This window comes from Camelus dromedarius, chromosome 23 (genome assembly GCF_036321535.1).
Source record: "Camelus dromedarius isolate mCamDro1 chromosome 23, mCamDro1.pat, whole genome shotgun sequence".
Taxonomy (NCBI): domain Eukaryota; kingdom Metazoa; phylum Chordata; class Mammalia; order Artiodactyla; family Camelidae; genus Camelus; species Camelus dromedarius.
Window position 1 is genome coordinate 22,364,510 of NC_087458.1, and position 13,613 is coordinate 22,378,122.

The following is a 13,613-nucleotide window of genomic DNA, read 5'->3' on the forward strand; positions in this document are numbered from 1 at the left end:
TACCATGTGTTTTTAAGAGACACTCATGCCCTGGCCCCACCTCCTAGAACTTTTGAATTAGTCGGTTTTACGCTAGGTAAGATCATTGCTCATTTTTAAAGCACACTGGGGATTCTCATGGACAGCCATAGTTGGAGAACAGTTCTTGGATGAGACTGTAAATTCCCTGACATCAAGAACTACCTTAGTCACATTTGTTTGGTCATATCTGCAGCATCTAGAACAGTGCCTTGCAATAGTAGGTGCTCAATAGATGTTGAGTTTAGCTGAAACTCGGTCTACACCATGACAATGGGCAGTGTTTACAGCAGGGGGAGAAAATGCACAGAGGAAGTAAATGTGCAGAATGGGAGATGGTCAGGTTGCCAGGGCAGTGGACCGGTAAGAAGGTAAATCTAAGAATGGAAGGTTCTACAGGAGAAGGGCAGCTTATTAAAAGGGAGTCTGTACACTGGCATTCAGTTGTGGAGAGATCTGAATGTCAGAATTTACATTTTATTCCGTAGTCCAGGGAAATATGCAGTGGCTTGGAATTTATCAAGAGCCTAAGTCATAAGTGAACAGAGTAGCTAGTAAACAGTCATTAGCTTCTTGAAGATATTGCCATCACTGACCAGGTCATAGAAATCTCTAGGGTGGCCCCTGGCAGTTAGTTTACTGAGATCCCAGACTGGTTTTGATGAAAGTTCTTAATACCTGAAATAAGGAGATCACGACCCAGGGTTTTCACTTGAGAGACTAGTTATTGCCATGATAGGGACCAAAAGGGTTGGTCACTATTGATTAACCCATGGCTCCTGAGATAGTTGGTTGCATGGGTCAGACCACACAACGGGTCCCCTCTGCAGTGACTGCGTACCACATCCAGGTGGTAGCTAACAAACTTGCAAAGAATAAATGATGTTTTTGGGGATGGAAACAGAGTTTTTGTGCAGGTTCAGCTCTAATAGCAATTTCATCAAAGCTCTTGTTTTTCAAAGTGTTAGTTGCTGACTTTTAAGAGAGAGGGAACTTATCGATGTTAATCAAACTCCACCAAGCTCTCCATCTGCCTTGTCTTTATCACTCTTCGAAGTTCCCAAAAGACCAGCAGCAGGAAAAAGGGAGAAGAAAAGTTAGCCAATGATAAATCATTGTTGGAAGGTTTAAATGCCTGAGTCATAGTCTAAGGAAGATAGCTGACATCTCTTGCAGCACAGATCCTCAAAAGCAGCCTGCAGCCAATGCCATTAACAAGACCCAGCCGCCCTGGGAGGGACACTGAGGAGAGAAAAAGGGCAAGGAAAGGTTCCACTAGGAAATAGTTCTGTAGACCTGGAAGGGATTTGGAAAGGCAGCAGCAGAGAATAGGTGAGACTCAGTACACTGCAGGAGTACAGTGAAAAGGAACTAAGTTTTCCATTTGCTCACTGTTCCTCCAATCCTGCCATGCAGTAGCTTGATGCCTCCTTTGACATCAGGCACTCGGGCAGGACTATTTACTTCCTCTATCAGAGGGCTTGCTCGTGAAGGGAGATGCATTCCTGTCCGTACCACCAGCACAAGCACAATCTCTGGCACTTACTGGGTATTCAGCAGATGCACGTTAATTGAAAGATAGATTGACAGAATAAATGGAGGAGAAGATCTTGGCTTGGAAAGAAACTTGCATTCCAGCTAAGGCCTGGTGTGAATTAAACTTGAGGAAAACCCCATAGTTCATGGCTGGCACCCAAATTCTTCCTTTGCTTCTTCACTTTTCTAGTATGTGCGATTCCCAGGTATGCAGGTAGACATTTGGGAGGGACTGGAAACACCCCATTTGATCAGGAGGTGGTAGATTGAAAAAAATAATACTGAGGTATAGTTAAGAAAGTGGAGAAGCAGAGGCGGGAGGGATTCATCTTGGACAACTTAAGGCTTTATGAGGAAGGTGCAAATTAGATGCAAGATGGGGAGGCAGAAACTGGCATCAGTTGCCTGTTCTGTGCTGGTTTCTGTGCCAGGGGCTTTCCCTGTATTATCTCATATATTCCTCTCAACAATAGAGCCAGGCATGTAATGAGCTCTGTTGAACAAATGTGGAAACTGGAGGCTCCGAGAGGTTGAGGTTTTGACTGGGGTTCATGGAGCAGGCAAGGAAGGAAGACAGACCCCAACAGAATCTGTCCAGCCTCCACATCCTTCATGCTGTCATGGCGTGGACGGGGGGCAGGCACTCTTGTTACTAGGAGGGCAGAGTGGCTAAAAGTGTTTCCCATTTTATAATTTACCACCAGGAAAGAAAGTTCACTGAGAAGTAGGACACGAGGCTTGCAGATATATATCAGCCAGTCCCTAGACAACCACTTACCTGAATATTTTATCAGAAGGCTGTTCTCCCAAAACCAGGTCAAAGCCTCGCTGAAATATTGTGTAAGGCCAAGGCCTGAAAGGAGAAACGACATTCAATTAAAGTCAATCAGCAAACGCTTCCTGAATGTCCACTCTGTGTCAGGCATCATGCCAGGTTCTGGAGACCCAAAGACAAAGCGGACCCAGTCCCTGTCCTCAAGAATCCCACCAAAGGGAGCTCACAAGACCTGGAATACCACAACCCAACCAAGAACAGGATCAATGCAAAACTCACTGACCCACTAGGAAAGTGGAACTTGATAAGACATGACAGTTTGGAACTACATACAGAGTAAACTATAATGGTGTCATAGCCATAATTTATTGTCCTTCAGATGTAGATTTAACAGATACTTAGCTTTGCCTCACTGAAGGAAGAAGGGCAGTATGATTTCTCGGAAAGAGGAGGCCTCTGGAATCAGACAGTTCTGGGTTCAAACTCTGTTCTGCTGTTGAGACAACTGTCTGCCTTCGGGCGGATTATTTGCCTTCCTGAGCCTAATTTCATCACTTGTGAAGATAAGGTTGCTAATAGCTGCTTCACAAACCATTGTGAAGATGAAGCAGACCTTTCAGGCTAAGGCAACAGCTCATACAGGGTCCTCAGCATGTCCTCTTTCTCTCAGAATGACATGAAGATTCTGGGTCTCTGACGGTTCCATGTGGTTTCAACCACTATAATGTCACGCATTCAAACAGAACCAATTGAAATGGTATTTTAAAATAAGACTTAACTACCTGTCTCTCTAGTGAGCATCTAGAAGTTAGTGCATGAACCTGAAAGCATCAAAACTATTTCTTTTAGATTGTATATATCTTTTCACTAACCCAGAGGTCCAAGTCCCAAATTATTCACTCCTCCCAGCAGGGCTTAGCAGAGCCCAGCCACACGTCGGGGACTAGATAGGGCGCCCTGGGTGAACTGGGCTCTTGCTCTCAGGGAACGTACAGTCTCCATGTATAGCCCCATTATACCAACCCCATAACCTAATTATTGAGGATTTTACTGTAGACAAGCCTTTGGTTTTCAAGGACTACAAAAACTCAGGAGAATAAATCAACACGATTATTTGGGACTAAATCCAATACTAGGAATTAACCGAGTAGTTGTCAGTGAGGGCGGTGTCGCCCAATAGAGGGCATTTGGGGAAATTTAGGGCAAGTGCCCTTGAATGACACAGTGATTGGAGGACATTACTGGCATTTAGAAGGCAGGGCTAGGGAGGCTAGAGGATCGCAGTGCTCGGGACCGCTCTGCACCACCAAAAATCCCTCCACATCCTGCGAATTTTCTGAATGTCTTGTTGCACATTTATGGAGATAAAAGCCTGCTTAAATTATCTGAGCCTAGATGCTAACTCCATTTATATATAAGCACAAAGCAACACGTATTGTTTTAATATAAGGTGCATTTTCTAGGTGACTTACTACCATGCAAATTAAGGGAAGATTATACATTATCACTTCAAAATTTTTACCAAGAATTTGTTCATAATTTTGGAAAACCACATCATGGTCTGCAACGCTGTTCGTGGTCTTTGAATCACCAATACAGCACATCTGCATCAGTCTAACCACTCTTACCTGTGTCATGTATTACATATTACATTACGGTGAATCTACATTAGATGCAAATGTCTGTCAACTTTATTATTTCTTCTATTGTGCTATTGCAGAGAATTTTATACGTTGAAATAGTTACTATGTTATAAATTATTTCTCATTTCTCTTAATTCTTGTTAAGGCATATATATATTTTTAAATTTTGTATATACAGATTTTATTATATATGAATTTCATTTAAGGATTGTAATAGGGGCTAAAATTTATTTGTCATAAAATGGGGTGTTGGGTCCAGTGGGGTTGAGAACCACCAACGACCCAACCAGCTAACTAATCAAGTGTTCAGAAGAGTTGGTATTTGCAAGGGGAGGCCCGTGGGACTGCAGAAGGGAGTGGCTGGAATGAATGCATTCATTTTTTTATCGTCAAGATCTATAAACACTTTATTCCTGGAATTCAATTTAGAAAGACCCTGAGGCAACTGGACTTGGCTCCCCAAAGTACCCAAACACTGTACTATGAATAACTCCTGCATCAAATAAACAACCCATGTGTTCTTCGTGTTTGTTCTGTTCATTGGAGGTGAACCCACAGAGTGGGGTTTGAATCTGATGCTGTTTTTCTGAACAGTGAATGGTGGCCTATGAGCAGCTAAAAAAATATGTATTATTTCAAGAGACAGTCTGAAAATCAGGAGAAAAAAATGTCCCATCTAATCCTAGATACCTAGAAAGGGCAATAAAAAGAGAAAAGAAACATGCAACTTTATCTCTCTTTTGGGCAAAATTACATTTAATTCACTATCAGTTTAACAATTTTAAATAACACACGTTTTGCCTTCAAGTCATCTCCAGTACTCAAAACGGGGATACTGTGTGATGAGACTTCACTCTTGGTGTGGTTCCTAGGTTGTTTGAAAATATAATTTGAGGAGCCAAATTTTAGGGCTAGCGTTGATTTCGATGTGAACAATTAAATGCGTGGGATAACATAAATAAACTCGTATTCAAGCCACAGGTGACGAATCAAGGAGCCCGGAAGCACAGATTAAGCACATACTGGCCTGTTGCTAGGCCATCAGGTCAAAGAGACCACCTGCCCTCAAGAGGCCTGAACGTTAAGAAGGGCAGCTCAGATGTGCTGCCTGGACCCGGCCTTGCTCACACGGGCGCCGTGGGTAGGACATGGGCTCTGGAGCCAGCCCGTTTCGAATTCCAGCTCAGCTATCAGTCGCTGTGTGACCTCGAGCAAGTCCCTTAACCATTCTGTGTCCCCATTGCCTCATCTGTGAAATGAGGCTGAGGGTAATGATTTTATCTACCCGGCAAGGCTGTTACAAGGAGGAACCAGTTACCATGGTTAAAGTGTTCAGAACAGTGCCTGGCATTTAGTGAGCATCACACACACATTTGTTAAACACGTTAAACGTACTAGTGACCTGAACCCAACACAAATGCCCTGACAAGGAGATCTCCAAATCCCTAACGAGGAAGAGGCATCTTTCCCTACGCGCAAGCACAGGCGACACCAGGTTTTCACTCAGACTGCGAGTGTATTTGTGTTGGCTGCGGAGAAGGGAGTGATGCACGTGGGGAGACCGGACGCCGCCCCCACCTCCCGGCCGGGGACCACTTCACAGGGCAGTGACTCCACAGCACTGACGTGAAACACGGAGAGAGGGGAAGTGCATGCTGGGAAATGAATGGCAAGAGAAGTCGGAGGGTTTGCAAACCGCTTCACCAAAGGGAGAAAAGAGAATCGACTTACTTCCTCCCCCCTAGTCGGGGATGCGCTGTCAGGGCGATGGGGATTCTTATTTGATTTATTTAGCAAATATGTACGGAGGGCCTACAGTGTGTGAACTGTGAGACTCGGCAACGGGAGGTGGGATAAAGGGGTTCTTGTGCTCAAAGGAATCTGTGGTCTTTCTGAAGAAACACACGTATGCCCAGACGAGTAGCAGAGAAGGAGTAAAAGGGGGGAGGAACGGGACGATGGCGATGAGCTAAGTGGGCGTGGCGGCAGCAGACACTCACTCTGGGCACCACGCCGGGAGGGCTGGGTGCTGGCAGCACATGGGAGGGCAGCAGAGGGGGCTTGATGCACGTGTGTGGACAGGCCACAAGGGGTCACCTAGGAAAAGGCAGGGGCAAAGTGATGAAGAGCTGGACCTAAAAGGGCCCCAAACACTTTGGGGGTGAGTTACCTGAGGACCGATGGAGGAGGCCTCTGCATTCAGGCTTTCTGGATGTGAGTAACAGTAAGAAAGCTGAACCGGCCTCACCAGAAGGAGGACCATCACTGAGTCAAACATCCAGGCTCAGATGGCAGCTGCCTTGAGGATGCCTGGCGACAGGGTCTAGAGGAAATTGCCCCTCTCCTCTTTTTGCTCTGTTTCTCACTCTATAGGCGCTGTTCTTTCATGAGGCTCCTGCACACAGTGGAGGCTTGGCTCCCCGCAGCTCCAGCTCATGTCTTCACAGGCTCAGACCACAGAGAGACACTCCCCCTCTTTGTTAGGGAAAAATAATCTGTGAAAGAGCTGCGTGACATAGCCTGGATCGGCTGAGCCACCTGGACCCGTTTCTGGGGCCAGGGAAGCAGAGGCATCCAAGCAGATGCAACTCCCGTGTGGTTTTCAGGGCTGGAGCTGGAGGAGGGTGACTGTCAAACAAAACAATAATTTCCACCTGACTTCGCATCTGCCTGTGGGGGCAAGAGCGTGACCTCCATCCGGAGTGGATGGCATCACTAAACCAACTGTGCCAATATTGGTTCTGTGAAAAGAGCGCCCTTCAAGAAGCCCGAGGATCGTGTCAGGCCAGGTGTGGGGCAGGAGGCCGAGCACCGCAGCTGGAAGGAAACCTCAGTCTTTTGACTCCAGCTTAGGTAACGTGGCCTCAAATATTCTCTATCCTGCGTTGGGCAACCTAGTCGCATCTTCTTAGTTTAGGAAAATTAACAGAATCGGAAGTCAGAATAGAGCTTGTTTGTTTGTTTGTTTGTTAATATCCTCATTCTGATGAATCAAGACCCTGAAGATTGTCTCCCGAGCAGGCAGCTACAGATGGCCTAGATTCACGGGCATCACGGGCCAGCACAGGAACCATCTGGGATCCATTGCCTCGAGCAAGAACATAATCTGTGCCACAGGGGAGCCCCGTTGTAATGGAAGCACAGTAAGCAGTCAGCAGGACACGCATGCAAACTGTGTATGTGGAGAGCTATCAGTGAACTCTTATCTGCCTTTTCTCTTCCGCCCCTGTCTCACACAATACCCCCAGGTCATGCAGTCTCCCTTAAGCACCAGCGATTTCTAAGCTTTTGGTTTCTCTTCTCGACTCTTGCTCTCCCAAGACACATCTGCCGTCACAGAGTGTTTTACTTTAGTCCTTGGGTTAGGCCAGAAGTTGGTTGTGGCCTTGACTGGACTTGATTTGACTGGCTGCTTAGGCGTTCCTTCCACTATGCAACCAAGAGAGCCAACTGGGTGAGTGAATCCCTGCACGGCCAGCCTGATGGATTGGTTCCTTCACAGTGGCTCTCCCAGGGCAGAAAGGGACCACATCTGTGCTGGACAAGAGCATTTTAGATGCTGCTTTTTGATTAAATGCTACTCCTAGTTTTCCACCTAACCATGGCACCTGGTAAGGGAACTCAGGAATTTGTGGTCAGCATGTCTAGTGAGGGGCTTCCTGGTGGAGAACTTAAGACTTAGCACCTGGGGGTGAGGGAGGAAGATGAGATGAAAGAAAGGTAGGAAGGAAGGAAGGAAGGAAGGAAGGAAGGAAGGAAGGAAAGAAGGAAGGAAGGAAGGAAGGAAGGAAGGAAGGAAGAGAAGGAAGAGAAAGAAAGAAAGAAAGAAAGAAAGAAAGAAAGAAAGAAAGAAAGAAAGAAAGAAAGAAAGAAAGAAAGAAAGAAAGAAAGAAAGAGAAAGAAAGAAAAGAAAGAAAGGAAGGAAGGAAGGAAGGAAGGAAGGAGGGAGGGAAGGGAGGGAGGGAAGAAGGGAGGGAAGAAAGAAGGGAAGAAAGAAGGGAGGGAGGGAAGAAGGAAAGAAAGAAAGGAAGAAAGAAAGGAAGGAAGGAAGGAGGGAAGGCAGGAAGGAAGGAAGGGAGAAAGAAAGAAAACGGGGGTGGAGACAGTGAGAGAGACATGTATGTACGTGTGTATGTGCAGGACACAGTTCAGTGGAGAGAGAGAATGGTTTCAGCTGGAGGCGATAATGAAAAAGGCATTTCATGATGAGCTTTTAAAAACTAGGAGCTGCTTTTGAACTCATATATTCTTCAACCTATCGCTAAAGAGGTCATTTTACAAATGAAAATAACTTGTCTGTCGTTAAGTGAAAGCACACCCTTTTAAGCTTGCCTCTGGCCCACGTTAGGCCAAGTTTCTGGCGGACCCTGGTTTCCAGAGGTCCCTCTGCGCTGTTCACAACACTTTGGGGTCCTGGTACAGGAAGTCATACCATACGCTACGTGAGAGCTTTTGAGCAAATGTTCCTTTTCTTAACTAGGTAAATGCATTTGCAAGGAGGCAGCAGTGAGACAAACAGGGAGTAGAGGTTCATTTAAAAAAATAATAATAATAACAAACTTCTGGAAAAAGGTAGTTTGCGAGATACACAGAGCCAGGAGCCAGACTGAGTAGGTTTAAAACGTGGCGAGATATAGAGGAGAAAGATAAAGACGAAACTGGTAAAAGTAAGTTTTCCAGCTATGCAGTTGGCTGAAACGTCCCACACCTCAATTTATCGTAAGGATGAGATGAGGAGATGACTGTGTGCCACTGTCTTCACAATCAGCAACAGTGCTGGGAGGAATGAGAACGGGAATGACGGGTCATTAGGTTATCTGGTAAACTTGTGGCTTTAGCAGCAGTTAAATAATAAAGATAATGTTGCCCAATGTTTCTAAAAGATGCTTTAGGGCCTCAGGGCCTTTGCAGATGTTGCTTTACCTGGACTTTCCTCCCCTCTCATTTACTTGGATAACTTACACTATTTTTAAGTCAAACTAGAACTTCCCTAACGTTCCAAGACTAGGTTACATCTCTTTGTTACATAAAGCACCCTGCACTCTCCTTTACAGCGCCTGTAAGTATAATGTAAATATTACATATTTAGTTAATATGTTCCCCTCATCAGGTATAAAGGACCCTGTCATCATCTCTGCTCTGTCCTCACTGTCCAGCGTAGAACCATCACATAGTAGGTGCTCAGGGAAGAACTAGACCCCATCACAAATGAGGCTGAGGGTAGGACAGCTCTGGGTTTGAGTCTTTGATGAAGCAGTCCGCTGTCAGGTAAGTCCATTAATTTCTCTCATCCTCAGTACCTTCAACTATAAAATGTGGATAAAATCGTACCTAGAGTTGTCAACTGAGCATATATGTACTTGGCCCCGTGCCTGCCAAACAGGACAAACTCAGCAAACGTTATTGTTCATTATAATTAACATTCCCATGCAGTGAATAGAAAACACATTTCTAACATTAAATTTCAAAAATAAATCACGATGACATGGTATATTTTACAAACTCATGTTATCTTTAAGCATATAAATCTCATGTAAAAGATTAAATTGATGTGATTTGATTCATTATTTAATGTCTATTAATAGGTCAACAAATTCATTTGGAAGTTTTTATGCAGAAAAATATATTTGTCAGGAACTAGCATAGCAGCCAGGAGTGTGACTCTCTGGAGCCAGACTGAGCAGGTTTAAAACCTGGCTCTACCGCTGATTAACTCTGTCCTTGGTCAAGGTCATTAACTCCTGCCATCAGACTAGCCTGTCCACGTCCTCCTTGTGCTCTGGTCGTGCAAACACCACATCACCCTCATCTTCCCTCCACAGTTCAGAGCCTGGCTCGCTGTCCTCTTCAATAATTTTTGGTGACTTCAGCAGCCCCTAAAATGAGCCTTTCAATTCTCAAACCACTCAGCGCCTTGACTTTTCTCCTCAGTGATCCTGCCCCTGACCCTTCCTCCCACAGTCATAGCCTAGATTACCAATATCTGCAACCCTTCCTTGGTCATAACTTCAAGAATCCAATATCTGGCGAGCACCTCCTACCCTCCAAGTTCATTCCTCCTAAAGCCACAGAATATTTTCTAGCCTCCTGAGACTTAAAATCCATTCATCCAACCACCCTTTTATTGACCCTCACCCACCTCACATGCTCGTTTCCCTCTCCACTCAAATTCAATTCTGTGATCCATTATTGTAATCACCCTTTCATGTAACCTCAACTCTCTCGCCCCTCCACTGCTTCATCATACCCATCGAAACACTCCAACACTGGTTAATCTCAATGACCCTGTGGCTCCACTTCTGGGTTTGCACAAATGTGTGCAGCTGGCAACCACAGTGATTGGTCTCGCCTTAAATCCTACACCACTGACCTCAAGTGGGCTCCGAATACTGCCTACTGATCAAACTACATATTCCTCATCTGTTCACTCTCCCACTCTCAAGATCATTATTTCATACCTTCTCCTTTCTCCTCAAACCTCCAACACCTCCACCCCCATCCTCGCCCGCAGCTAATGATCCACTTACTACATAATTGAGAAAACAGAGGCGATCAGATTAAAAGCTTTCCCCACTACATCCACCCACCTGCCTCCCCGAGTGCCCATCACTTGGCCCTCTTTCCTTTCAGGGAAGTCATGAACAGTCTGCGTTCCTGTCTTGAACGCTGCCATCCCAACTCCCTCTTTGACATCCATCTATAGGCGATGGGATATAAGGGAAGGAGCCCTAGATGGAAGTTACAAGTCCAAACCCCGTTCTACTATTATGACCTCAAGTAAATAAGACTGATCTAGACCCTCAATTTCTTCACACTTAGAATGGGAATCATGAGATACAGCACACTCTATGCAAATTTTACATTGGTGACCAAAGTGTGTACAAATAAATTTTAGATCCTTAACAGTCTTTGATTTTTCATCTTTTAATCTACTTTCTTTTTTGCAGTTTTCATTTGATATTTTCTGTACATGTGCCTGTGTGTGCTTAACATAAGTAATCGCATTTAAAGATACAACAGTGAAAAACTGACATAATCCCTGGCTTCCTGGGGCTTAGTTTTCTCACCTATAAAATGGGACAATAATAGTACCCACCTCACCAACTGCACAGGATTAAATGATGTGATATGTGCAAATAACTTATAATAATCTTGGATATAGTAAGTTCTGAATACATTTAGCTGTTATTATTCACATATTATTTGGAATGCTGGTTCTAAATGTTGAAAAGGCTTTTGCCTGAAGAAATTTTAAAAGTGGACAAAATGATTCTGAAAATGACAATAACAAATGTTGTGACTTTCCTCCCCAATTTTGGCATTCAAGGCTACAACCTTGCCCCAAAAAGTGGTAATGAAGACAAATAGACACATTATGATGGTTAATTTCATGTGTCAACTTGATTGAGCCACAGGGTGCCTAAATATTTGGTCAGACATAATTCTGGGTGTTTCTATGAGGGTGTTTAAATGAGATTAACATTTGAATTGGCAGACTGAGTTAAGCAGATTGCCCTCCCTAATGTGGGTGGGCCTCACCCCATCAGCCGAAGGCCTGACTAGAATTAGAAGGTTCACCCTCCCTGAGTAAGAGAGAATTCTTCCATCCTGATGGCCTTCAAACGGAGATATCTGTTTTTTTTTTTTCTGCCTTTGGACTCAAACTGCAACACTGACTTTTCTTGGGTCTTGAGCCTGCTGGCCTTCAAACTGGAACCACATCATCAATTCTCCTGGGTCTGAGGCCCTTGCAATCACACTGGAACTACGCTATTGGGTCTCCTGGGTCTCCAGCTTGCAGACTTGAAGATGTTGGGACTTGTCAGCCTCCATAATCGGATGAGCCAGTTCCTTATAATAAACCTTTCTATATATTCTACATCCTACGGGTTTTGTTTCCCTGTAGAATGCTGTCTAATACACCCACATACACAAATGCACAGACAGAAATACAGAATCCACACTTAACCTTTCTGTCAACACAAAGAGTGTCAGAGAATTAGAGCAGTGAGGACACACAGGCTTGGACCCTTAGTCATGCAGGAGATATTGTTACCTGGACCCCATCACTGGCTTTATGGGGAGAAAGGGTAAACACCTGCTTCAGTACACTCAGGGGGCATCACAGAAACAGAGCCCACCTGTCCTCAGTTGGGGAAAGTTGGCCCAGAGACTTGCAGTTCCCTGTGTATTCTGGGATTAAGGATTATATAAAGCAAAAAGAAGAAATCCTGACTGGGTCAGAAAAAGCTCGTAACAGTAGCTGCCATTTATTGAACGTTGACTACATGTCAGGCAGGGGCATGCTCAGTGCTGAAAACATCAGCACATCCTTTCGCTACCACCTGGAGAGCCGTCCAACTGTACAGTTATTATCCCCACGTTGCAAAGGTAAACAAAGGTTCAGCATGGTTAAGAACACTGTCTGAGGTCACTGAGCCAGCAAGGGCACAGTGAATGTCGTCATGGACCACATCGCCTGTTCTTTGTCCTACACCTTGCCTCCTCTTCTCACCGTCATGGGCACAGAGCTGCTAGAGAAAATGTGCAAAAACAGCATCTGGTCTACAGACGAGGATGCTGCCCGGGTACTGGCCTGGCTTGCTCACCGCTGGCCTCCAGGGGCAGGGAGATGGGTGGGGGAAATGTTATGCACAGTACAGGAGAATTATCTGCTCCCTTGCCTGTGTTTTCATAGGGCACTTCTGCCCTACACCATGTGGTGACAAAGTTACCTGTTCATCTGTCTCCCTCTTTTCATATTCTTGCATTGATATCTAGCAGAATGGTTCTCAGGCTTCAGTTGTTCTCATCCACATAACTAAGGTGGAGCCAAGCATCAGTATTCTTTATGGTTAGGGGGCTGATTCTAAAGCACACAGTAGGTGGAGAATCATCAGCCTGACATATGTCCACTCACACTCTCAATCTTTACCAATGAGTTTGGTCTTCTATACAAGAAGATCCCCATAAAAATGGAAATTACAATCTAGCCTAAATATTCACTGGAACCCTGAATAGTAATGAGGGATGAAGCATGTTGAGTTCTTTCCTGTCCCCTTTATCGATGAATTAAGAGATCCCAAATCTCATTATATCTATATAAGATGCACATTTGGGTTTTTTTAAGTTGTCAGTCATTTTTATTTTAGTGGATCAACATTTTCATTAAGACAGTATTAAACAGAATTGAGATGTTCATAAATGTGCCCACAGGTAGGGACACAGCCCCCCACAACACACATACACACACACATACATACAAGGGTCTGTGTATGTGCCACGGCAGACACCTCTGGCTCTTAGCAGTTCACCTAAATCACCCCAGAAAGGCCCCACCATGGCTCAGATTTTCTGTGTAGGCTCTGTGGAGTCAAGTCTGAGATCTGCATTTGAGTCCCTTGCCAGTTCTGAGAAATTGACGATTGATTTAACCTTTCCAAGCCACCCTTTCTTCTTCTGTGAAATGGTAACAATAATAACTGCCTGTTCCTCACAGGGCTGTAGAAGAGTCAATGAATAAACAAACACAATTCCAGTACAATGACTGAAGCACAGTTGTTACTTTCTACATATAGGTGTCCTTTCCCCATTTTTCTCTGGGCTCTGCATCTAAAGACCCAGCTGATTTTTGCGCTGGG

At 44.7% G+C, this 13,613-nt stretch overlaps 1 protein-coding gene across 2 annotated transcripts in view; it reads right to left on the reverse strand.

Moving 5' to 3' along the window:
• The window catches only part of ASTN1 (astrotactin 1), a 293,056-nt gene that overhangs the window by 96,631 nt on the left and 182,812 nt on the right, over positions 1–13,613 (reverse strand). For both annotated transcript variants that reach the window (XM_031435723.2, XM_031435722.2), the window contains exon 9: positions 2,333–2,407. In XM_031435723.2, the coding sequence (XP_031291583.2) occupies positions 2,333–2,407 (75 nt within the window). The remainder of the gene's footprint in view (positions 1–2,332; positions 2,408–13,613) is intronic.